Source organism: Hylaeus volcanicus, chromosome 1 (genome assembly GCF_026283585.1).
Source record: "Hylaeus volcanicus isolate JK05 chromosome 1, UHH_iyHylVolc1.0_haploid, whole genome shotgun sequence".
NCBI lineage: Eukaryota > Metazoa > Arthropoda > Insecta > Hymenoptera > Colletidae > Hylaeus > Hylaeus volcanicus.
Genome location: NC_071976.1, coordinates 28817434 through 28845117, shown reverse-complemented (window position 1 = coordinate 28845117; position 27684 = coordinate 28817434). Strand labels below are relative to the sequence as shown.

The window sequence follows — 27684 nt, the reverse complement described above, 5'->3', positions numbered from 1 at the left end:
TAGATGTATCTCTATATTCTCTTCGGGAAAGTATCAAGAGTCCTAAGTGAGAAAAATTGATTAATTAAGAAGTTATGAATACATAAAGCGTGTATGTAGTCGGTGCATCGTGGGGTGGACGAGGGGGTCCGTGCGGCGCCACGTCAAAAGACTACGCGTACAGGTGACGATACGATGCGTCACGGCAATTGATAATGGAAGTACGAGGACCACCGAGTCGAGGGATACCGTGAAACGCGCCGCACAATTTGAAGGGGCCGACCAGCACGGACGACCAAGGGCTGAAAGTAAGGGAGTGGGGCGCCGAGAAGCGTCGCGACGCTTGTCGGTAGCGCCAGGAACTAAAAGTCCGGGCAGCGCGACGCGCCAGTGTTCAGCCCGCGATCGTCGCGAGCGTACGCGTATTTTTATTCGGTTTTCGTTCGCACGTACGCTACTCGCGTATCGTACGCCCACGCATATAAACGCAACCGACACGTTCGAGTACTCGAGGAACCCCCGTTTGCGAACGTCCCTTCGCCCGATAGGGGATGCTCCGCGAGAAACTTTACGACAGCACGCGTCGTGGGGATACCGAGATTTCAAAAGGTTATTAATTAGTGATCAGTGACAACATTTTTATTCGCAAGCTTTCGGTACGAAGTTGCTGAGAAAAAGTTGTTAAACATAGTTCGATTCGAAACTACCACTCGCCGCGGGTTCTTTCACACGCGCGGAGTTAATCTTCTAGGACTGGTTCTGCGGGGAAAATCAAAGCTTCCTTCGGGATATCCGAGGATGATGGTCGCTGGAAAGTTTTTGGAAATTATTGGGGGTTTAGTCTGTTATGATGCGCGAGTTTTAAATGTTAAATTGCTCTTCCAACGACGGGGGATGAAAAGGATTCAGCGATAGGGGTTGGGTTATTGACTTTTGGAATTAACACTAGAACTATCGAAAAAGTCGATTTGGTATATCTATTTCTACGCGTGAAATGAATTAATCGCTTCCTCGCCGTCGATTCTGGATGATGTACAGGAATATGTAGGATTACCTCGATCTTCGGTGCTTTCACTCGTGACGGTAGTCCAAGTCTTTAGAGTATGCACGTATTAAAGATTAACTTCCACGGTTCGGTAGTTGAGGTTTACGTGAGAGCGATTAGGATTGGTTTCTCTCGCAGCGTCTCGGGAATTGAAAACGCAGTCGATATTAAAAAAAGAACATTCAAATAGGAAATATGCGAATAGAGTCATTGCATAGCTGAAATGTCGGTGCAATAATTCTGACTTAATGACATAAAAATTTAAACGTGTAAAGTACGTAACTATTTTGCGGATGTTTACGCATTTATGGCAATTGGAAATGTGTGAAGCGCATAAATTTAAAAAATGCATAAAATATCAACGTTAAAAACATGTTACAGTATTTACAAAATAAGAGATACTTTCGTTTAAATATCATTTCCTCATTTGTATCTACGATAAAGTGAATTTGCATAAGCATCAGCAGCCTACTCGTAACAAAATACACCCTGGGAGTAGATCCTGTCATCGACTGTCAGTTCGTAATGCTATTAGTGCAAAGTACACGGGGGACAGAAATGACGTTGTGTCGATGCTTCAAACAAAATACACGGTACTTTCGTAAGCGGATAACTTTTCATTCTTTAAATGAAAAAATTGGTTTTTCGTTAGTGCTTTCCTCGAGTATCAACTATCGCAACGAAAAGCATCAACGTCTCCAATTTCCATTTTTCTTGAATCAGTGATATTCAGTTTTGTTTGGTACATGCAGGTTATTAAAATTAATTCTTCAAGGATGAAAAATAATTTTGCCTACGCTAAGCTAGAATTGCATAGATCCGATCGGGCAGCTTGGTAGTTTTACTGTTAAAGCGTAAACTGTAATTTTCAGTTTTCTTAATATGTCGATCGTCGAACCAGTCTCTCGGTTCAGAGAAAAAGTAAACGATACGTTGGTACCTCATTCGTATAGAATCTTAACCGCGTAGATAGATGAAGGAGAAGCCACTACCTAATCCACTGAGTTTCTGAGAAAGAAACCTTAAATTAGCGCTTGTCCTATAACCTTACCACTTCACATATGGATTATTCAAATTTAACAAACGAAACCGGAAGGGAATTATTTTATCGGCTGCAAAAATAATACCCTCTCCCATATTATCGAAGTATCCAATTCGATATTGGATACTTCGATAATATTGCGATAAATTTCTATATAAAGCCGATCACGTTATACGTCATTCAAAATCGCAAGATTCCATTCTCCATTTTCATGACACGCATCGCGTGTTTTTCCACGTATATATATGTGTGCTTCAGCCTGAGTACCAGCATCTCAAAGTTTACAGATAAAAAACAGAATTATATTCGCGCCATGGTATCCGTTCCTGGAACGCGTTACAGAGCACGTACGTTCTCCTGCCTCCGAGAAATCAGATTCGCGATGGAGCTAGTGAAAATTGTCGTGACTGGTGCGCGAAATTCGGGCTCGCCCCCGTTTATACGACACGTTTCTTCGGAATGCGATCGTTGTACGGCCGTTGCGCGGCCGCGGTTCCAGCGTAAACCGCGTTAAAGGTTTTGCAGGAGGAATTGTTTCGCGTGTACCGCCGGCTCAACGACTCGTGCCGTGGTGAATTTTCATTTTCAGTTGGCTTCGTCGGAATCGAGAGGCTCCCTCGGTTTTATACGTGACTTTCGGATACGTTACAGCCAGCCCCATGTCGTGATTTCATCGTCGCACGAATCTTATTCGACGTTGAAACCGTCGCGTTGGGATTGGTAACAGGTCCGCTCGCTGTGGCTTAACGAGTTCAACGAGTTTTTCTCGGTCGACCGTTTGGTAATTGAGGATTCACTGGCGCGCAGAATTCACCCCCACCCTCGATACGATACTTTTATCGACAAATTAATCCGTATTGATTTATCCGCGCGCTGAACAAAAAGGATGTTTCCTTTCGAGTCGTTGACACCGACAGGTGTTTTAAGGTACGTTGACGGGGCCTTTCAGAGATCGGTTCCTTGGACGTCTGTGTACGATCTATTCAACGAATGCGTGGACGCGACATCTCTGGAAAACAAATTTTTTTGTGAAAACTTTTACCTGAAAAAAAAAAAATGACTGATTATACATACGTACAGCACAACGTTATTTGGAGAAATTCGTTATTTTGTAAATCTTGTTGAAAGAATATCGTGTCGATCGCGGTACAGGTGTAGTTTCTTTCCATTCCTGTTTCTCAGCCCGCCGAATTTTTTGGTTCTTTACCGCACGTTGCGCCTGGCTATTGCAATCTTTTCCCTGATCATATCCGCTCACTTTCCATTACTCTTTCCTTTAACCCCTTCGTGCTTGTATCTAGATTCGGTGTACGCTACACCTTTTTTTCTTTTAATGTGTAACCGGCCTGTTTCACGCAAAATCTAACGTGATCGCAATAGAAGGAAACGTAAAACACGTTTCCCAACGGAAATAAACTTCGCGAAGCTAACTGCTAATTATTCATTGCGCTTAAAAATTTGCGCCGGGCCGTATTGATTATTGTTTATACGGGATTACCAAAAAGTGGATGGCTGTTAATTGTTTCCGTTTCGAATGTACAAGAATTGTCAGCAATGATAAAATAGACGAAGTAATATTTGATAAAGTAATGGTAAATATGATAACGTAAATGAAGAAACGAACATGATATTCTTTCATTTTTTCGTAATGCAATGGTTCATGGAATTTATTCGCTAACTTCAAGCGTAGAAAACAATCGAGAGTAAGTTTACAAAGTTTAATTTTTACTCTGGAAGTGTGTTAATGGAAAAACGGAGTTTTTATTCTTTTTTTTTTTTTCATTTTCATACTTTTTTATTTTTCACGTTGCTAAAGCGACTATTTTACCTAGGAGGAAATTTATTCCGAAAGGTCGATCCTTCTCAATAAAAAAACACTCGGGAAGCCCATACTGCTGGTAGTTTGGAGGAAAAAAAAACATACCACTAATACCACTATAAAATAGATAACGTAAATTCTCATAGAATGTAAGGTTGAATGGAAGTAATACCATAAGTTTATTCGTTCTTTAATAAATATTACAATCTCAAGTAAAGATTTTTGGACCAAGTAAAGATCTTTGTATCCAAAAACAATGTTAAATGTAATGAAATAAACAATACTTTACATTAGTTACGTTTCTTTTTATTTCTTCTTTTTATTTTTTTGTTCTACATACGAATCGAAACATTTCCTTCACCTTTAACTTCTGGTACCAAAAGGGATGTCAAAATACTCTAATTTCCGATTCTTCCATGTTTCTATCGAAACTCCGTAATCCCCCCTTTCAATCCTTCTAAAATAAGTAATTAATTAAAGTAAAATTAAAGTATAAAAAAGAACTTTCTGAAATTTTTAAAATAAAATATCATTCCTGTAAACAGATGAATTCAGTAAGTTAAAAATTCGATAAAAATCAGAAAAAGGATAAAGAAAAGCGTACAAAAATAAAATGAAACTAATTAAAAAATAAAATGAAACCGAATCATCCCTCTTCATTTCCCCTTACTTTTGATTATACCTCTGTTTCGTTACACCTAATGACTGTTCGTCAAATTAATCCCTCGGTATATCGGTAAATCGATAATTTTTAAGCACCGTAGAGCTGATAACACCGTGACGCGAACAATCGACAAAACATCCAACGAACTTCTTCTAAAGCAGTGATAGTAATCATGAATCATAAATTTTTTGCGTGTTAAAATTATCAAGCAGGGAAAAGGCAACGCGCCTATCGTACCGTGCCATTTTCCTATGTTAACCACCATACGTGAAAGTTCTTACGCGTAATAATCATTTAAAAGGTTATTTTATTACACCTGACGTAGGTCATAATTAACTTTTATCAAAACTTGTTGATATCTGCATGCAAATCTGCGCGAATCGATACGGTCAAGTATGTTCGTTGATATACCTGTAAAATACAACCGCTATAGTGTTCGTGTGTAAAACAAACGGTAGAAAAATGTAATATGTGAGGGAAATTTGAGAAATACTCGACTCGATAAGCACGACTCTGAGGATTATCGAAATAAGAAGTACAGTCAATCGGACGTGTAATTAATATAAAAGATTTTGCGGTGCAGGTGCAAATAAATCTTGCGCGCTGGTGGGAGCCCTCTTCAGTTTTAATTCTAGCGAGTGTTCTATCGCAGGGAGAAAGAAAGGACAGGACGGGATTAAGGGGAATATGAAACTACGAGTAAGTGGAATATGGCCACCGTAATTTTATCTGTGATGACTGACTGTATAACGTCTGACCCAGTGGCCAGTAACACCTTCGAGTGAAGTTTTTCTTTCTACGCGAAGTAAAGGAAAGAATTACACATTAAAGAGATTGTATGTACATTTTAATATCTGGTTTACGCGGGCAGCTGTGAATTCCTTATGCTTATAGCGAGTGTTTATATTTGGTTGCACAGTCATATTATTTTTCTCTCTAATATCGCTTTCATCATGTTAATCAGAATTAAGAAAGGAATATTTACTTAATTGCTGATACAATTACAAAGAGTAATGTTTACGCTTGTTGTAACTGAATCCAATTGTATTTAACTCGGAGTTGTAGTTTTGTATTTCGACAGAGCGTTATCGAGGTTCCGAACGTTTTAAAAGTGGCTATTCGTGTTTACTTGCAAACCTTCGCGTTTAATTTAACCCACAACCGATGTCGTGACTCCGTACGTGTATAGATTGTAGGATTAAAAGTGGTACCAGAATAAAATCTACCCAAAACAATATTCCATTTCAATTCAAAACTGTGAAATATAACTGACATTTTAAATCCTATTTTTATATGTACATACACGTGTATTATACTAATCCTCCGCGCATGAGCAATACAAACGAATCCGTAATAATAACGACAACAGTGATATAAAATAAGCTGTTTCAATAATTCATGCTTGAATAAAAATACTAATACGGTGAAAGCGTAATTACGCGACACACGTTGAATATTTAAACGTGAAACTCTTTCGAACGAATTCGTTGACTTTATTCTGAAAGAAAACCACAAGTTTTAAATAAAAATTTTAAAGAAATATACGGGGTGTGTCGCAATTCGATCCTCATGATTTTTCAAGCAGTTTCGATGATCTAACAAAAAATAATTTAAACCTAAGTTAATCTGTATTTTAATCACCCAAAAATCGCAATTTGACATTTTCTTTCCAATTCGCTTCATTTATGAGCACCGGCACTTGGACAATAACGTGTTCTCTTCGATGGGCTAGGTTTAAGCGCTCCGTGGACGTGTGGAATTTCGGTAGGCGCGTCTATCGAGCAAATTTGCTAACCGCTCTTAGACGTTCGACGTACAAACAGCATTGTCGACCGAGCACCCACATTTGCTGACAGGATTGGATCGGTTAAACGATAATCGTCAACGATTTTAGACATTCCAATTGACATTTAATTGTTTCGTTTGCGTATCGGTGATTTTTAAATGTCTGTTAAACCGTTATGTTATTTTTAAACGCGTGTTGAATAATTGTTAAAAAAATTTGATGAATTACATAAAGCATAAAGATTATAGGTTAAATTAGTAAGGAAAATAAAATAAAATGGAAACGATTAACGAATAATCCGCGGTTGTTCGCGCGTAATAAGGTGTTAGGGGCGGTGTTTCTCCCTTCGTTAAATAACTCGGTCAACGTTACGGGGTACGCGACGAGTAGAGTCCCTCTGGGCTGGCAGCGTATTAGCAAATTCGATTCGGTGCGGTAACTTCCACCGATGGAACGCGAACCGGAGAGATAATGCGAACGTCGGTGATGTCGGCGTTTAATAAAGTTTTTCGCCCCCGGGAAAGTGACTTGGGGCGGTGGAGAGTTCCACTGGACGACATTTTCCGGTCTGCGGGAGGAGAGAGAATGAATAGTGCTACCGTTGTGCATTTTCACTCGGCCGCCGTACTTATTGTCCTCGAATAACACTCGAGATCCTCCTGGTCTCGTTGCAAGATGTTTGTTCGTCGCAACGCTTTAGCTACAGAATACGGGGTGAACCGCGTAACTCAAGGGTCGGCAACCTTCTTCCCAACAAGGGCCACTGGCCACCTCATCCGAGTGGATACTCGGCCACATTCTTTTCATGACCTGGATCTGATTTCAAGAATAATCAATTTTTTAATACATTAGCAGGCTTGCGATTAAATGTGATTTTTTAGCCTTCTCTTACGGGCAAGATTTTTCTTATTCTTCGCTTATTATTTGTACCTATTTACAAAATATCTACAAACAGTTATAAAAATATAAATGTTTCGCGAAGTTATAATGAACATTAATGGAAACTTTTTAAACATGATATTTCTCGTTTTATTACTATACGCTTTATATGCTATAAATTATTTTGATAATATATCGAAATTGTGATATACATCTTGGAAAAAGCTTCAATTATACTTTCATAATTTTACTTTGTTATTATCGCAACATTTTTTGGACCATTTATTTAAACATACAGGTGCAGTAATGTGGACAGGCTCGCTACCAAGGGTTTTCTTTTCCCCGACCATGTTCGGGCGCTCTATTCGATGTTACCCACGCTAGCTCTGATAGACTCAGCTTCATATCTGTAGTACACTTGAGAAATCCTTCAGGAACATCTGTTCCTCTTGTAATGCCCCTCATAGTTATCAGTCCAACCACCTCTTCAACAATGTCTAAAGTTGAGCTTACTCTATATGCCATGTGAAGTTAGCCACGAACGTGTTCGACCGTCTTAGCGTAACATATCCTACGCATTGGGTCAACTTTGCACTTTGAATAATAAATTTAAATTAACCTTGATAGAAAATTCTGCACAATTTACCTTGAAAATGTCAAGAAAAAAAAAAACAAAAAATAGAAACTCTCAAAAATTAAAAACTAATGCAAGTTATAAAACCTCCATGCCCCAGTGCCGAAATAGTAAAACGTGTTTAGTGAACGAAGTGCAACGTAATATATTCGAAAATCAGACGAAATTCCGATGCGATCGGACAAATCATCGGGCGTGTCAGTGATGTGTGATTTCAGCGTAACGTAGAGATTGGCATACATTAAACGTGAAAACGCGAAGTTTCGGTGACAAATATCTCCGGGACGCAGAGGACGCTCCGATGGAATGTCATACGTCTCGAGCGAAACAAGTTACTTTTCCGTTTCGCGGATGCGAAAGTTTTCCGCGGAAACCAATAAATTCATTGGTTCCTACTCCCCGCAAATCTAATCACTTCCATCATTCTGGTGCCAAGGTTTGAAGCGGTGAAACTCAGGCAGGCCTGAACGCGAGGAGACGTACAAGTAAATTCGATTTAATAGCGTAACTTCAACCAAAAGTTATGGATAAAGTGGGCTTTTTCTCCTACGGAGTTTCTCCGTGGAAAAAAAAGCGACCTATCGACGAGTGCATCGAAAATTCAAGATGAAAATTGTGGTTGCATGGTGTACACAGTCAATCAATCATTTCAAATCCCACTAGAATACGCACGGGTTCGTTGTAAACTGGAAACTAATTTGCTGCGGAGTGTAACGGATCGCTGAATAAGTGGCTACCATGATAAATGTGTGGTTGAGTGTAGGAAAAACGGTGTACGATATTGATTAGCACGTTGACTGACGAACTGACATTCCTGAAAATTCCTACGAGGATAAAATTTTGTTGGTATACAATCAGAAATAGACTGAGGATGTTTATGGAAATTCATATTTCGACAGATGTGGTAGTAGGTATTAATTTTTAACATTTGCGGTAGTAGGTACTAATTTTTGCAACCTGTTTAAAGTTCTCTAATCCTATCGAGAATTAAATATACACAATAATAACATTTAAAGATTGCTTGCCATAATTAGACCTTCCAGACACACGTATGACATTAAAAGAACAAAATGTTGTACCTCCTACTTTTTCTTGGAAGATAATTAAAAAGTTGTTTCGATGTCGACGCTATTTATATTCTCGCGAGAATAAACGTGAAGTTCTTCTAGTTCTGTTATTTTATTTTGTACGAAATGTACATTTCAGAATGAACGTCTCCAACGATAGGCAAAAATTTTAAACGCGTAATCGCGTTTGCGATATCTTTCTGTTGCCGTTACTGGATAAGACAGGGGAACTTCATTAAGAACTTTTCCCACTTAGAACTTTTGTCAAAGTTTCCAATTGCAGAAAGAACTCGCCCCGCGCCGACTCAAAATGCGGTTCCTCTCGCGTCGGAAGTCCTGGTAAACAGTTACGGGAATGAAAAAACATAACGCCCGTGACAGGCTAACCTAGCGTTTTGCAAACTCGGTTTTCATGAAACATTAGTGTTCCTTGCAACGTGAAGCAAAGGGTCAATAAAGTACGTGCAGTTTGAATATAAGCAATTTTGTTTGGTGCAACTCATTCCCAGGAGACCGATCTTTTTGATTAGTTGTAACGGAAATGATGAACACGAATGAAAATTGGACGAAAATGAACGATGTAATGAAAATTAAATACACGAATGTTACATCAAACATAATTTAAGTTACCGTCTTCGTTCTAGAACGGCTACTGGCCCATTCGAAAGTTCCAAAAGTGACGCACGATTTCAGAATATCGTAACTAGTAAATCCCACTTAATTAATGTATAATATCGTTATGTTACTCGAATGATGATCTGTGCGCGAAATTCTCATGCAGAAAATTAGCTGGTAAATTTCTGGCACATTGGTGTTCATCAAAATTAACACGCGATCGAATTATTGCTACGTGAAAGCAACGGCTGACAACCCCATTCGTAAACTTTTCATCCGCTCGCGTTTTCGATAATAACTTCTATTTTATTTTTCTCCGACACAAATAACGCACAATATTCTTTGTTGTCCGAAAATCGAGAATTTTCGCAACTTTCGTTTACAGACTTTTACGACATCGACTTGAAAAATCTAAATTAGAAAAATTTGTTTCGTTATTCGATACACGTTCGATATCTGTTTCTTGAAATAGAAATATATATAAAAATCAACGTCAAGGCAGTAGAAAAAATATTCTACAGTACAAGTGCTTTCTGTGTGTTCCGAGTATCGTAGTCTAGAGTGACGGGACCGTCCACCGACCCCGGATCGTACGATAGCACGACCGACTCGATCATTGAATCAGCATAAAAAGCAATAGAACGCAGTAAATGTCCTTTAAACTCGAGCACGAAGTTAGTTGGGAAGGAAGAGCACCGCGAAGGTTCATGCAATTAATCACTTAGCGGTTTTATTCAATTATGTCCTGCCACGGTCCAGAGTGCCAGTGGAACGCGAGTAGTAGGAGGATTTAGGATGGTTGGCGACAATGGCGTAGGTCGAAAGGAAAGTTGGTGGCGACGGTGGAAGGAACGGAAGTCCTGGCAGAGTGATTATATGGTATTTGATTTGCACACGGTGGCGTAACATGCCGGCAGTGTAACAGTATGAAGGCTGTCGCTGGGTGGATGGAATCTCTGTTCATCAATCATCGACGATAAAATTCTTCGAGGAGTCGATACACCTTTTCAATTTATCGTTAGCATATGTTGCGTTGTAGCTGCTTTGTGATATGAAAAACGAAGGTCGATGAGAAATTGAAGGAAAATGCAAATGTGGCTTTCAAGAAGGACAATCATACGTTTATCGGAGTTTATTCTTATCATTTCATCTTATCGTTCATCGTTTCTAATGATTGGGTAAAAGGTAGGATGAGGTTGCGTAAGATAGTTCGACGATCAATATACTTTAACCCTTTGCGTTCCTATGTCGAACGAGGCTCGACAAAAATGTACTGAGATCAGAAAATTTGGAAACTGTAAATGGTTAATGCTGTCTCTTAGAATATTATGTATAGGAATATCATTACAATATATGATTGTGCACGTTAAAATGGCAAGGTTCGTCGCGGAGTTACGAACTAGCGAAGTTGCGCGCCAAGGGAGGAGAAATTAGTGACTTCTACTACTGTCGATTACGTGGACGTCCGAGTAGCCGTCGCGACGAGGATACTAATTGCCAGAAACTAGAAGCAATTTCTGAATATTTATATATCAACCTCGATATTTACCGCAATATTTTGCCGCTTTCTTTTATTTTCGAATATATATTTAAATCTTGAAAAGAAATTCTTAAATTTTTAGTACGAAAACTGCCAACTATACCCAATCGAATCCTCGTAGTATTAGCGGTTTCTAGTATAGAGGATCTAGTATTGGATCAGTGATCACGATCAGTCCACCGAATGCACCCATTGGCTCGATGCTTGCACGCATCATCCGGCGAAGATAATGCCCGTTTCCATACGCGGCGGTTTTCGTTTCCTTGTTCTTTACACGCTGATGGAAGTTTTAAAGTCATACTTTCGGCAAGTTCGTCCGAACGGAAAGGCTGCAGCCACAGATCGGCAAACCGCGGCACGATCTTCACAAGTTTCCTGACTCCATTGGGTTTGCCTACCTGGGCCAACTTTTCTTTGCGTTCGTTCTTTTCTTCCCGCTCCTGCTTTATATCTTTCATCGATACTTCCCCTCTCCACGGTCGAGGAAATCAGCGGCACGGGGTGGCCCCACAGGTGACAGGTATTGTTGTCCGCACTTTCAACAGACTTTAAACAACTTTTGAAATCCACGTGAACCATTTTCAGGAAGAGAAGCAAGACACAGAGGAACTGCGAACTTCGGGCTATGGAACTCCTAACAGAATCGCGCGGATTTATTTTATGCTTCCATATTCCCACCGCTTCGACATTGGTTTTCGTTCGGATCAGTAATCGATACGGACATGAAACTTTTTTAATATGTTCGTTTTAAGCAGTTTCCAACGGGAACTTCTTTTTAAAAAAAAAGTTTTCCATTATAGCGTCCGGTGAGAAGAAGTGAACGTAAGTTCTGCAAAATGGAAATTTCAGATTTAACGCGATCCGTGATAATTGAATGTAGCACGTTTTAAGTAACGATCACTTCAATAAACAATTCGAATTTCTGTTAATAAATGATAACGAAAAGAATTGACGTGAAATATCTTTGGTATTTATTTTTCATTTAAAATTAATAAGATGTGGAGTATTTTTGTCTGTCGTTCAAAACTGATACAAAGCGGAGTATCTCTAGGTAAATCGCTCGGAACTCGGCCAATATGGAATATATATATATATATATAGGAGAATCGTCCACTCGACCAAGGCAAGACGCTTGGTCTCATCTCCGCCATTCATCCTATCCTGCTTCAGTTACTCTCTAGGGAATCTTATTAAACTTGTTGAGCAATACATCTGCGTGTATATAAATTTGTCTCTGTGGACGCACACAGAATACAATAGGAGGATCATATATCTGTGGCGAAATATTAAAGACAACAGAAGTAATGCGAATAATAACTATTATTGAGTTGATTCATATATAACTTCTGTTTATTAAGATAGTTTTAAATAAATGGTAAGAAAAACTCTCGCAATAGTTACACGTGGCAAATATTTGTTGTTTAAACGTTTTCGAAATAACGAACGACTCGTGTTTATTTAGTATTGAACCGGTCGAAAATTGATGAATATTTGTCGATAACGTAAGAAGAATACATGAGCACAAGTAAATAACAGGTAGGGAGAAAAATCAGTTCGTTCTCTTGTGAAGAATTCAGTGGTTTGAACGTGAGCTGCTCCGCAAACAAGCAATTCAAGAACTCCCATTTGACAATCTACTTTATTTGATAAAAGGTTCCTGGAATCGAGTAAGCTTTAACAAGATTTTAGTGGTTAGCTGGAATGAAAATAGATTAGTCCCTGTCTAGTAGTTCGTTTCGTAACGTAATTTATTTAATTCATCGTGATCGATACGATTCGAAGGGTGCTTAATAGCATCTCTGCTGTGCTAAAATTACGAACGTGTTATTTGATTGATTCTTGAATTCAAAGTGATGGTATCGAACATACGATATAATATCATCTAAAAGTAGTCCCCGTTGCGGTATTCATGTTTACCTGCATCAATTCTTGGTATCTTCGATTAGAAAAGATCTGACGCTCGTCCCAGTTTCTATTATTACCTCGTGTATAAAAAGATTTTAAATACATATAAGAAGATCGAAGGTAATACAGATACATTGAAGTGTATTCCTCGAAATAAACAAAATTAAAAGGAGCACAAGCTTAGCATTCGTGACAATAGAATGCTAAGAAAGCATCTCGAGTTGCTGTTAGATACGAAAAAAGAAGGCCTCGCGTGCTAACGTTTCTTATCTTAAAATCTTATCGTACTTAGACGATCAAATATTTCGCTTCTAACCGTAATATCGTTCGTTTTGCAGAATGATCGAGAAGGACACCCGAAGGATGCCTACTCGAGAAACATCCGTGAGTGGGAATCGAGTCACGTGACTGTTATCTACTTGTCGGATACAGATGAGACAGGAAAGAGCGGGAGGAATTCGTAAAGAACGAAGGGACCGTCTTTCAGAAAGTGAGCGTCGGAGTGATATGAATGAATACAGGATCCTTCGTGACGTTAAACGATCGAGCCACGACCTCGCCGAAACAAATACCGTCGATTAACCGGCACGCGATACAACGGAAACACGATTAAAACGTAGTGCGTCTTTTTTCCCCGTTCAACGAAGAAACCGACGGTGCTCGCGGGATCGCGTGAAAATCAACGAAACTGGATACAGAGGAGGAAGAGAACCGGATTGAAAGCGGAAGCGGTGTCAGAAAAATGCAGTGCCACGTCCTCGTCGCCATCATCGCTTTTTTCGACGTCGTCCACGCTCAAGGTTCGTGTAATTTCGATCTTCTTACATGGATTCTTTCACTCCAGTTTCGAGTTGCAAGTTACACCTCCGTTTGCGTGTTTCCCGCTCTGACTCATACACCTTTTACCTAACCCTTATCGACGTGCGGATCTCGCGAACGAAACCACGAACGAATTAGATCGCACGATGGGCCCTGATTATAGGAACTATCGGGTATTCGTAAATAAGTAGCAGGTATCAAAATTAATTCTGGCCCTCTATATCCTGTGCTTTGATAAATCATTTATTATTTATTTATTTCTGTTTTTTTTTGTAACTCTAGTTTAAGTAGAAATATTTACTCGAATCTCAACCTGATGACCGTTACAATTGACCTACATGTACAAACTCCAGTAGTCAGAAAACTTTGCTTATTTTTCTTACAACAGATTACTAGTATAACAAATGGTTACGATAATTGTACAATTATTAAATGCAGAGGCACAGAATTGATTTCTACACCTAATAATTATATGACGAATTGATTTGCTTCTTCCTCGTCCAATATAGAAGATGTCATAATATCTATAATAGATATGCGTTAACCATCGGTAATTCTAATGTTAAAGAAGGTTAAATATGTCTTTCTATATTGCATGAATTATATATATCTGCGGGGACCGATGTTGCAAAACCGAGAAGTCCGATGTTGGTCCCCAGGGATCGACGCCGTCTAAACGGAAAGTTCAATGTCGGCCCCCGGGGGCCAACGTCGCGTTTAACGTGTTAAAGTAACTTTCTTGAGTCTAGAGTAAGGTTTCTTGACATAAGTAGCGTGGTTTCGAGAAAATTTGGAACGAGTGTTAGTGCGAGTGAATAACTTTTGGGACCGTGCGACTGAGTTCGCAACGAGTTTTCAAAATGCACGTGGAGTTTTCGGGCCTCTGGCGAAGAATAGCTCGAGCCTGTATGCGTACGCTTGAGGGCCGCGAGGCTGAGGCACAAATTGAAGTAAAGTTCAGGGAAAAACTGTCACGTAAGAGTGGACATCGTGCGTAGAGGAAAATTACAGACTGCGGACGTTTATGAAAATTCATATTTCTATAGATCATAAATTGAACTTTAAATGGTAGTATCTCTTATCTTCTCTATATCGTATCTCTTATCGTATCTCTTATCTATGAAATGACAAGTCGTAGAATAAAATGCACTACTATAGGTCGTCATTTGTAATTGAATAAATTATAACGACAGAGAATACTGAGATGCTATGGCATCGGAAATTAATTAAAATTCGAATACCTTGAAGACCTCGAGGCAGGCCTTGATGCTGGAAGAACTGGATATGGAAAAAGAGAAGAAACTGGAAAATACCATTGGTCCATCAGACAATATCCCGCGGAACGAGTTTACTAGAAAACAAAAACCGTTTACATTCGATGAGAAAAGGGGACTTCTGATGAAATTACATTCCGATATTACCCCAGGCGAAGTTCTTTCGCTGTTCCTGAATGAAAACGTGATAAGCCTCCTGGTCACGGAAACGGACAGACATGCAAACCAAAAATTGCTTCGACATTCGTGCACTCAGGACGCTCCACTGAAGAGATGGAAACCCAATTCTTTCGAAGAAATAAAAACATTTATTCGACCGTTGATTTGGATGGGTTTCGAGCAAACACCGCTAACTAACTAAATGTTGATCTACGGATTAAACTAACAACTTTTCATTCTCTCGTGGTCTCGTAATCGATTTGAGTTAGTTATTAACAAATTAATCTTTGAAAATAAACACGACATAGAACATAATACCAGGCTTGGACTTTCATTTCGAGCTTTACTCTATTTTTACTGTTTATTTTTATTTCGAGTTATTATTAGAAAATTGCACTTTGAAAAGATTGAACTCATGGAACACAATAACATATTTGGAAAAATGTTACCACTTGCAAACGTATAAATAGACAGTAAACAAAATATCTTTTCGTCCCAGATATCGTAGTTGACGAGGGAATGGTGTTTCGGGGAGAAAGACTACCCTTTGCGCTTTGGATGGTCTTGCCCATAATGTATCCCAACAGCTGCAGGTCATGCGTAAGCGATTTAGTATGTCGCCGTGTCAGCGCCCGAGGAGCTGTGACACAGAACTTGTATAGTGCCTTAGAGGAGACGCTGGAGTGCAAAGCACTAATATTTTGCCTAGGTACCGACTAAAACACGTAAATACGGGGTACAATTAACTAAACTATGTTCCACCCAAGAGTACACACGATCCACTAAAATATATACCGGATGAGACAACGGTGGAATCAAACTAGATGGCATAGCCTAAGACGTTTACACTATTTCTACAGACAAATTGTTAAATGAAAAACCTCCATTTTGTTTCTTCATTTATTTACGCGGTTTTTCTATTGAAAAAGCTACGATTTCGAGTTACACGGTATTCCAAGGATCCAATCTTCCGTGTAAATGGGAAGGCTAGGTGTATGTTACACGTTTCCTGCGCGTACCCGGAACAGAAAGTTCAAAAGCGAAGCGTATCACGATCTGAGCGTACACGAGCGCGCGAAATACGCCGAACGACGAATTTCGAAGTCCGATCGATAGGTTTCGAATCTCTTTGAAAAAGTTGGACATTCGAAGGTACGTCTGTGCAATAAGCTCCAGTCCATGTACATTGAAATTTTCCAAGTTTCCAACTGGTTGTTACGTTTGCCCACCTAACGTAACGATTTTCGGCGGGAAGTTCGGATGGCACGATAAAATATGCACCACCGATATAGTCCTGTCAGCGTGAAAATGAACTGTACCGCTTTTGACATTTTCCTGTTTAATTGAATTCGAGGGATTCCGCCCGGCGGGAATCCGAATTACCTGCTATATTTCTACGGAAGATTCTATTACGCGGGTACTCGTTGCCCGTGATCTAGGACCGCTTTAGCGGGGAATTATGTCGGCGATGCGATTGTTTCATCATGGCTATACTGTGCGTCACTGTGCACTCGTTTTCGTTATTTTCTTCTCTGGGATGTAATTCGTACAAAGGAGGTTCTTAAGTCTCAAACAATTTTAATTTTACATTACCCGACGTTTTAAATACGCAAAAGTCGAAATATAACGAATGAACGAGTACTAAGGCTAGTAAAACGCATGCACACGATGGACAGTTAATAGTTTTATTCTTCGAGTTATCGATACTAACGATAAAGCCGTTTCAGGATCGATGCAAGACCGATACAAGAACCGGAAAATAACAGTTATAAAACCGTTAAAAAACCGATATAGAACTAAGACGGGAACCGATATTAGAACTGTAAACGGAATTGATATGTTCAGTTTTATCGGTTCCTCGCAACTGTTTTATTTCTGGAAGAGTCTCAGACCCCGTCTAAAAGTTTAAAAGTACGTCTTCGTCTCGAAAAGTGTCTAAACTGAATATCGATCCGTTCGATTTAATCAATTTTATCTGGAACTTTAATAAAAATGATCCCTAAGAATTGTATTAATATCGTTCGAAAGACTATATTCGCGTTTTACAATTGCTAAATGAGTTAAAAGTTACAGGTAAATAATCCCAACATAAATTACAAACAAATTTGCTCGATTTAAAGATTACTATGCGCGTTAAAACTCCAAATGTTTGCTGATGTTTTAATGAAGCCATTTATTTACTTCATTAAAAATTATTCAAAACACAAACGAACTCCTGCTATTTGTTCATGATAAAAGAACGAATTCCACTTGTTATTCTTCTGGTGAAATTATTAATTCCGACGCGTGCTCTACGACACGTTTTGGTTGACTAATTCAGAACAATGGAAACGGAAATAAGGACGACACAGGATTGACATGTTAATTGTAGATTCACAGTGACGTCTACGACATAATTGTTACTCAATTTTGCAACAGAGGCATGTTACTAATTCAAAGCAGGAATCGACGATGAAACTCGGTACACATATTTCTTGTCACTGAATATGAAAAAATATAAAACGTTGCTAAAAATATTTGTTATCGAAAGTATAATAGCTACCACGTTTATTTAGTGTTAACTCGAGGTTAATGTGATTCTAATATCGAGTATCGAAAAATTCGTGGCAGTTGCTGGAGAAAAGAGAATCTTCGATATTTATCGGATGTAACGAGAGGAAAAAAATCACTTGATAGCGCGGTATATTCTCTTAACAATAGTTGGCGTGCATGGAGAGATTCAGATGAATGCAGGGGTTTCGCTTGTATCAGGTGACGCGTATCTATTGTTGCATGGGATCGTTCGTCATGCTTCGACGATGCACTTCCTAAAAGTAACAACAATATTATTTTGCCGGAGTTACGTCGCTATTTCGTGCTCTTTAAAAAATAAAAAAAAAATAAAAATAAAAAAAGAATATAACAAAAAGAAAATGTAGAGCGTAACGAAGTTTTTGTGCCATTCAACACGATGAGCAATATTGCGAGAAATTCTCTACGGTTTTCCCTTTTCCCATCCTCTTTCTGCTCCGTGGACGAAAATTCAGTGCTCCAGTTAAAATGGAAAGACCGAAATAATTAACGACGCGAATATCCCTGCCGTGATAGTAACTTGAATATATTTTCCACTGGATGTGTGTCTGTACTCTCCTACACTTTTTTTTCTATAAATAAGACCGGTTTCCAACGTCTGTGCGCGAGAGTAACGAAAGGTTTTCTCCGTATTTTGTGAACTGTCGGTAGACTCTTTGCGCTCGCGTTAAACTAAACGTCCCTGTCTGAAAATGTGCTTTCTGCTTCAACATTTCATTGTATTTAAGTCCACCGACGAGCAACTTTCAGTTGGGCTGATTGTTTAGCTAGGACAGGTATTAGTTACTCGTCGAATATTTCTCTTATTTCGGTATTCGAACCTTTCGCCGATACAAATGTTTATTGCGGAATTTAGAGTGGGATTGTAAGGAATATTTTATACGCGAGATGCGAATAAAAATATAAAAATGATCGTGTAAGAGATCGGAGTGTAATTTCTTAGCCAGATAGAAATTCAATTTTTTATTTAAATTTTTAAATTATGCCAGTAGATCTACATGTGATTATTGCTATGTTTTCATTCGACACGCAGTTGACTTTTATAAATAGCTCCTCGTCCACCGTAAATCTAGTTCGCAAGAAGTTATAGCAGTTCGGTGCGGCGAGATGATTATTTCTAACGGACTTTATAATTTGCATATATCCATTTACGCGCTCGGGTGCTGATGCCTACACACACCCACACAAGCCGAGCCAGTTCCTGGATATCGAGCGTCTTGAACACACTTTGCCGTGAAACAGCGTACGTAATGTATAGCACTTAACTTTATCACCCGCAATATCTCCGTTGCTATTGATCACACGATGAAGTGTTTGAGGAAGAAATTATTTAGATCAGATGAGCTGTTATGAGGTCTAATGGCTGACAAAACAATTCCCTATAGCTACGCTTGTCGAGACTTCGAGTGTCAATGTCTTTTATACGATATTATATATTCTCACGATGGCAATGTTTGATTTAACTTTTAAATAATGTAATTGCGAGGTACTTGTGAAGTTTTTAGAGACGTCGAAAGTTTATTTTTATAAAATTACGTTAAAGTTAAATACATAAATAAAGTTTATTTTCAATAATATATAATTAGAATTCAGATATTTTAATACTTTGCTTTAATAGGTCCATTTTCGATAACAGTATATGTATATCAAAATACAAACCATGCTATTATGGTACGTGAAAGTAAATTACTTTATAACCGATGCATGATAAAATAATTTTGAACGGTCCTGTACGTTATTCGATCGTGTACCGTTTATTTAATATATTTTGAAATATCCAATTTCGTTTACTGTTATTCGAAATCGGATTATTTGCGAAATTTTCGAAACGAATACAGACGATTAAAATAAATAATTCCGCGGCTTTGAATCAAAAATTTAATATTTTATTAATTACCCTAAACTATTCATAGTCATTTTGGTTACAATAATGATGGTAGAGTACTAAAAACACGGTGTCGCATTGTTGAAGAAACATCGCGCAAAAAATATTCTACTAGGTCAATTTTAAGACTACTCTTTACTTTGTTTCTATGCTTTTTCCATTTAATCTTAGTGGAGAGTTTGTGAAGGTTCGGAGTGTCGCATCTAGTAAAGAGAAAGCTTAATTCAGTGAAATTTCTGCGGAGAAAAACATTGCTCTGCTCTAAAACCTGCGTGCTTTTTAAACATCGTAAAACACTTCCGTCCTATCTCTAAAAATATGGATTACGAAGTTTAATCTCCATAAGAGAATATTAATTACATTTGTTATAAAAAACAGTATTGCATTCCGGTTAAATCACTAAAATTCTCATCTGTAAGAATACCTTCGAGTACGTTTAAGGTACACAAATTTCGTCATTACACCAGCGACATTCAATTTCGTCGTAAACTGGATTAATTATTGTCAATGGAAAATTTCCATTAAGCGACTGTTTATATTTAAATACATTTACCGTCAACTCGTTGTAAACGCAACGTTATCATTAAATGACTGTTTATATTTAAATGTGTAAGCGTTAATTCGTCGTAAATTGGTTAAATAATTGTCCGTGAAATATTCTCATTAAGAGAGTTTCCATGCGTTTACACAAGTCCACCACATTACGCATTGTTAAGTAGAATGAAACCATTAAGTGTCCTGATTAGTTTCTGGCCAAAAAAGAAGCCGATATTTAGAAATTTCTTTAGGTTAACCTAGCAATGATATCTAATCCATTCCTTCTCTCAAACATTTATTGATCTTTGGGGGATGTTACTAAATGCTTGTAATTAAATTCTTCGAGTATAAATTGAGTTAAAATTGATGTTCACGTGTTCTTCTTTTTTTTTTTTTTTTTTTTTTTTTTTTTTTTTAAGAAAGAGAACATCAAGATGGCAAGCTAAAAATAGATGTTTCCATTTAGGAGGGCACAATTTTCTCGACCGTTGAAACTTTTCGATCGTAGTCCATTCCGTGGGGGACAGCAATTTTAAACACGAAGATTCTTACTTCATCTATTTCAGACGCCCGCGCAGCCCTAGGGAATTCACGTAGCCGAGCCATGACTTCGAGACAGGGCTGACTTCCACTACGTGGATACCGATGTTATACGAGGAGAATGCGTTTGAAAATATTTACTATCTATCGTGAATGATCAAGAAATATTTTTGAAAATGATTAGTATCGATATACTTATTGATTAACCCATCGAAATCTAATAAATAGTGTCTTCTGTTTGGTGTCACAAACTAGAGGGTACCTTTAGGTATTTCGATAAAAAAGTGTTTAGATGAATGTAAATATATAGTTACCGAGGAGATCGTTGTAATCATTGTTTTATCCAAATCTGAACATTGTGTATTAATAAGAAAAACACATCGGGGAACTCCATCGTGCTGATGAATTTGATAAATTTTCTTTCGAAGGTTCTGGTAAACATCATAAAGTTGACAAATTTATGAATCTATTGTATATTCTATCTATTGTATATAAATTTATTGATTTCGTAATAAATATATAAAAGAATTGTAAGCATGTGTATAAAATGTAACCGAAGAACTGTCTTCCGAAGAGAACTCGAAACGGCTCTCGTTCCTTTAGCGAAGTTTTATGCGGGATTGATTTGAAATTTATTGATATCAAGGACTCCTCTAAAGACCAATGAATACCAAATTTACGATCATACCGCGGGTTTTGCCGTGAGGAACGCGTGGCTCGAATGTAATACTTCCCAAGGTATTTTAAAATGGGAACAAGCGACGGAACGGGGAAGAAACAGAATCCAATCCCGAGTGCTGTACCGTTGAAAGTCTTGTCATCACGACGAAGAAGCGCCGGAAAGCTCTCGCCAACTCCCATAAAACCTGCCTGGGAACCACGTACTCGTACGTCTACGGATTCGAAAAGCCATCCGCGGCCGTACCGACGCCGCCGCCGGGCCGTAAACCGTACGAGTCACTGGGGTGCACGAAAGAAAGGGAACGGTGTACGAAAAAAGGTAACACCAGAAACCAGGGACACGTAATTCGATGGGCACGCCTCGTTGCTTGTAACCGCGGTGCGCGTGCATGCGAATCCGTATGCACGCGTGCAACCCCGATTTGATTACGCGAAAGGGCCGCGGCGCCGCGCAACAGACTGCCGTCGCGTCGTCATACTGGTAAAAGTAAATCGAACCAGAGGGAGCGTGGGAGAGTTCTTTGTTACCGTCTGTTAGTTCAATGGTTCAAAGTCCTCGCATAAAGCGAGCTATTTTTTATAGAAACGTGAAACAAGAGGAGCTTTCTATCATGAAAATTCTAATTTAAGTGAAACTTCGTTTTTTTTTATCTTATAATTATACCACGAATGTTTATGCATTTATGACGAGTGTGAATGTACAAAAATGTACAAGAATGTGAACAAATGCATAAGCATGTAAAATATCTGTATATATAACATTGTAAATATAACAAAGTTATCGTGTTATTTTTTTAAAATTGCGCCGAAGTTTTATAACGGTTATAATATTCAATAATTTTTCTTTTACATGGTCGAATATCGGATCTGTTATTGGAATACCGATAATGTTAGGTAGTTGGTGCATCAATCGGAAGGAGGCTCCAACGAGGACGTATAATCTCCTCGACAAAAACTACGTCGTCGGAACCACCTGGTTGCGCAGTGGTTGGGGAAACAGCCCTTATGTCTGATAGCAGAACTGCTTGGATGATGCGCGGTTGCGGCACGACGTCAACGACGGTGTTTATGGTCGAATTTAATGGAAAATGGAGAATCCGAGCGAGTCGTTCAACTGAAATTTTCCTCTCGATTTCGTGTCCCCCTTTTTTCAGCATCGATGTCTCGCGAATTAATCACTTATCTAGCATGTAGAAATAATTCGTATCATTGGCAATTTATTTGCTCATTGTCAAGGAATAAAAGGCATTCCACTGAAACTTATACTTTAGGAATTCGAATACAATCACGATGGAACCGTGTATGATGGAACGCGTTCAAACTGCTCTTTCGAATACCGCCATTTTGTCACATTTATCGCATAGCTGTTCCGCGGCACATGCCAAGAATACTCATCTGCGTTGATATTTTTTAAAAAGTAGACGACGCGTTTGCCGGCATAGTCGGAACACGCGTGTCAACGAGAAATACGAGATTGCGAGCGGCACTTCAACATTTTTATTTGGATGCTTTTAACGGTTCTGTCATTTTACTTTGAAAACAAGTTGCGCGTGCTGCGCCGCACACTACGGAGCGAAATGTATCGCGCGCAACGTATGTACGAATAGCATTGTTTACGAAAATTGCCATACCGCACGATATTGTTATTCGGTCGCGCGCCACTCTATTTAAACGGGAATCTATGCGTGACGAAGCTAGAAACATTTACCGACGATGAAAGATTTATCATTTGCGTGCACGTGAATTAAATATTTCGCGCGGTGTGCTCGATAAATTCCCCAAACCCGCCGCCCCGTGAAATAATACTACCCTACTCGATGACTTCATACTAATCGCGGGGGTATCTATCGAAACAGATCGAAACAACGCACTTAATTAATTTCCACGACACGCGGCGATCATAATTGATTGCCATATGTCCTTAACGTTAGCTGGCATCGAGTTCGCAGTCTGTCACGATTAGATATCCCACCGTGCATGTAATCAAAGAAATTGCGTGTGATTCATGTACTCGTGCACTACCGAATCAAGCATATTGAACTATATAAAAGTTTGTTTATTTGTCGAATTATAATATCGAATTATAATATCTCTACCTCTTAGAAGAAGTAGAGAAATTAATTCTGTTTTTACATTTACATAATTATTTCTAACTCTAGCTTAAATAGAAATATTTACTGGCCATTTTGTTACGTTCGAGTATCAATCTCAGTTGTAATGAAACACGCGTACTGCTTTGACTTTTGGCTCTATAATTACGCGTGCTCTTTTGGAACATGTGACTGAGGAAGAATTCAAAGTTGTGCGACGAGTTTTAAATGTCGAACGCGTTGTCGCCTAAAAAGCTTGTTTCTCTCTATTATTGCGAAAGTAAACCCACCGTAAAAGTGCATCTAACGGACCCAGAGAATCTTCGAAGTACGCTTTCTCGCATAGGAAATAATTTACTAAATAGATCACAGTTAAAAGGCTTCTGTAACTTACGCGGAGCATAAGATTCCACTTTCAATAATGAGTATGGTATAGAACCCGTAAGAAGCATCTCGTGTTTCGCATTAGAAAAGATTTACGAATTTAAACGATGCTATTGCGTTTCACGAATTACGGCTAGCTTTATACTCCGCTTACAGCATTATATGACAAGTTTCGAATTACCGAGTGTAGCATTTCAGTCGTTGCAATTACTTTGCGTGCGGAAAAAGTCTGGATATCGGCAGTGGCTGGAGTCAGTTATCGGCGAACCCGACGCTGAAGAAAGAGATGGACGTTTCCCAATAAAAGTCGGATTACCATCGGTATTTACCATGCATTCTATGTAAATAATTAAATGTATCCGATCTGGAGATCGAACGAAACGGGGACGAACGATTTCAATATGTTACTGTTTAATGTATCTGGTTACATTTATTAATTTCGTTTATGCGGTTATTAAGAGTGGTAGAAGTTTCATATTTCTATACTAAGAATTTTAATCATTCATATTAATTCTCCAAGTATGCACTCCTTAAAACGATGCTAAATAAAATGAATGCTAAATTGAAAATACATATTTAAATTCGTGAGAATATTACCGATGGCATTTATCAATTAAGAAACCAACATTGGTGATTGATTGAAAATCTGCACGGTACGCAGGCTTGCCAGAGCTTCGGTAGAGTTTTAGAGATTTGTAAAAGCTCTCGTGTCGGTTATTACGACAGGCATTGAAACCGTTTGAAACTTACTTTCCTATCTAGTGGCTATAGCACCGAACCCTCTATGCTCATTAAATTCGCGTTATCGTTACACACGGTAGCGTGCGACGTTTGTTAGCACAAAGATGTTAACCGTAGATTACCGTCGAAAATTATAATGCCGTTTCTACTCGTTATATATATATATATATTTTTTTTTCGTTTTCACTCTCAAATTATTAAATTAAATTCAAAAGTCGAATAAGTTTCAAGATCGTGCCATCTATAAATGTGGAAAGCAAATACTTGACCCACTGCTCGAGTAAGATGTACTTGAAATTTTAAGTTCCTACTCGACGTTGACTTTAAGTTTATGCTTCGGTTTCGTTATTTTTATTTCACGCGAGTATGCGAGGTCGCAATTGGCGCGGAAGAATCAACTGAAATTCCTTTTATGCAATGAAAGCGAATAGTAAAATCCCAAAGAAAGATAAATTTAATTCAAGTAGGTACCATTGAATCGATTATTGTAGAACCTGCATTATTCTATTAATTAATTGCCATAACAGACGTTCTACTGTATATTTACAGTTTAGTTAAGGTTAACACATTTTTGGAGAATAGTAATTGGCTATACACGATATATCAAGTTTAAACAGGCGAACCCCAAGAATGCGCAAATGTACCCAAAATACACACGAGAAGTTTATATAACAACAGTTTTGGCTTTGTTTCCGAGATGCGGTGCTGTAAAGTTACTCTAACTCTAGATTACTGTCACCGTAGATTGGTTGAATAAATAGCTGAGACAATTATACTTTACCGAAGTGAAGGAACAGCTCCAGCGTGGAAGACATAAATTTAATTGAATTGTTTGAATAAAGTATTCCATATAGGCTAAAGAGTGTGCTTGTCGGTATAATTTCACTATAATTATTCATTACTAATCATTAAACATAACATTTCAAAAATGAGTAATTAAAACAACACAAAGAATAAATAATTGCAGTATTTTACTATTAAAGGTTGACTGACCTAATTTATATGAATGTTTTTGGTACGCGGTCTATTTTTTAGAGTTAACATCGGTGTTAACAAACGTATGATGCTATAAAACCAGTGAACAAATATGTGCACAGTACCAAGTGTCGTTTTCGACAGTTTTTATTTTTACATATCCGTTATTTTGAAAGGCGTGTGAAAGCAAAATCGTGTAAAAAAAAAAAAGAGTACCGTGCGAATCAAGGGTTTGGTGTATTTCATACAAAAGTTTACGCATAAACATGTGATTAATAAAGTTGGTAAAAATTTCGGCCCATTTCACCGAAACACGCAGGGACTTTGGGACGCGGCTGCGTAATAAATAATTCTTTTTTAGGCGGTAGGAACGAAAGTACGTTCCCTGGTATCACAATTAGAACCGATCGCTAGTCGTAACATGCGCGCGACCTCGTTGTGGTTTCCAGGGTTAATCGTGTCGATACGATATAGTTTCGATGTACACACCACCATGAATTTCTACCACCGTACGTTACTTGGTGTTATCCCGATCGGTTGGATAACCTTCGAATCGATTATTAACAATTTGTAACCGTCGATAAATATGCGCTCGCGTAATAAGTAATCCGATCGAGTGTCGCGGATCGGTTATACTCGCGTGAATCGTAGTCTCGTTATCGCGAATTTGCACTACGGGAAATCTGATTTCTGCAGTTGCCAAAACTGTAATACGCATTATACATATTTCGCCGTAACGTTCCCCCGAAGATTAATATCGTTTTACGTCGCGCGTTTTCAACGGGCTTCTCGTTGAACTACACTTCGGAACGATGTACGCGATATCGGTCGTAATCAATTACTAGACTGCGAATTTCATGGATTTATGACGTACAGTAACGCGGTGAACGTATGAAAAATGTAACGCATGTAAAATATGTTCTATTAAATAATATAGTAATATTATTATTTCGTTTTGCTTCTGTGAACATACCTTTTGGTTATATGTAGTATTTATTTATTATATTAGTCTGTATTATATATGCGTAAAATCCGCAGTCTCTTAATTATAATTGTAATTTTAATACCACAGAAATTATAATAGAATAATTGAATAGAATATTAATATAGAAATTGCGAGTACGAAACATATTTTTTTAAATGTCTAGAATTAACATGTGAATTATAGCAGGAATTAAAAACTCCTAAGTAGACCGCGAGACTATTATGAATAGATATTTAATACGATGAAGTATTCCACAATAAATATATCAATGTATAACTAGCTAACCGTATAAATCGTTGATCTTGTCTGTCATTTGTTGTCCGTGTAAAATTTTGCTCACCTCTGAGGTCTGATCAGTGAATAGTAGTCCCGCGCATATTATTTGACGCGACGAGGCGAACGAAGGGGATACATTGAGGGAGATAGAGCAACAGCGTGGAAATTTCGAATTTTCCGTGCTTAGCGGCTTGCAACCAGGAGCGATAAGCCACGCGCTGCGATAAGTTACCCATTAATAATAATTAAAATTTTCATAATTTTATAAAACTTGTATACTTGTCGTGGCATTTTCATGAAAAAATTAATATATATGTGATTAGTACGTACTAATCAATTTCTGATTATGTATAATTAAAAGAAGATTCGAGTATGGTCGTGTTTGTACTCATTTCAATCAGAAAAGCTTTACAAATTTATCGATAGTATTCTTATCGAGATTGAACAAAAAATATAAAAATATTAATATTATTAATATTATTATTTGTATTAATAGGGAAAGGGTGAGGTTAGTTATTGCAATATTTATATATGTCTATTGTATTCATATCTTGTCGCGTCCCTGATTGCATCGATTGAAAGCTTTAAACGTATTTTCCTGAAATCAATATTTTCAAATTGTCACCGCCAACATCCTCGAAACTATTACACCGACTCACTTGTGCTTTCGTTTACATACAAAGCAAATATTTCGCCGTTCTGCGAGCCAGGATCATCTCGATGGCAACGATATCATTTTTCGCGACGCTGAAAAGTTGCAAAATTGATACTCAAAATCGAGTTTCACGCTTT

At 38.2% G+C, this 27684-nt stretch overlaps 1 protein-coding gene across 2 annotated transcripts in view; it reads left to right on the top strand.

Moving 5' to 3' along the window:
• Window positions 1-384: 384 nt before the first annotated feature.
• LOC128878756 (synaptogenesis protein syg-2-like) overlaps window positions 385-27684 on the top strand; it is a 261777-nt gene continuing 234477 nt past the window's right edge. For both annotated transcript variants that reach the window (XM_054127245.1, XM_054127234.1), the window contains exons 1-2: window positions 385-588; window positions 13314-13775. In XM_054127245.1, coding sequence (XP_053983220.1) covers window positions 13718-13775 — 58 coding nt within the window. In that variant the 5' untranslated portion in view covers window positions 385-588; window positions 13314-13717. The remainder of the gene's footprint in view (window positions 589-13313; window positions 13776-27684) is intronic.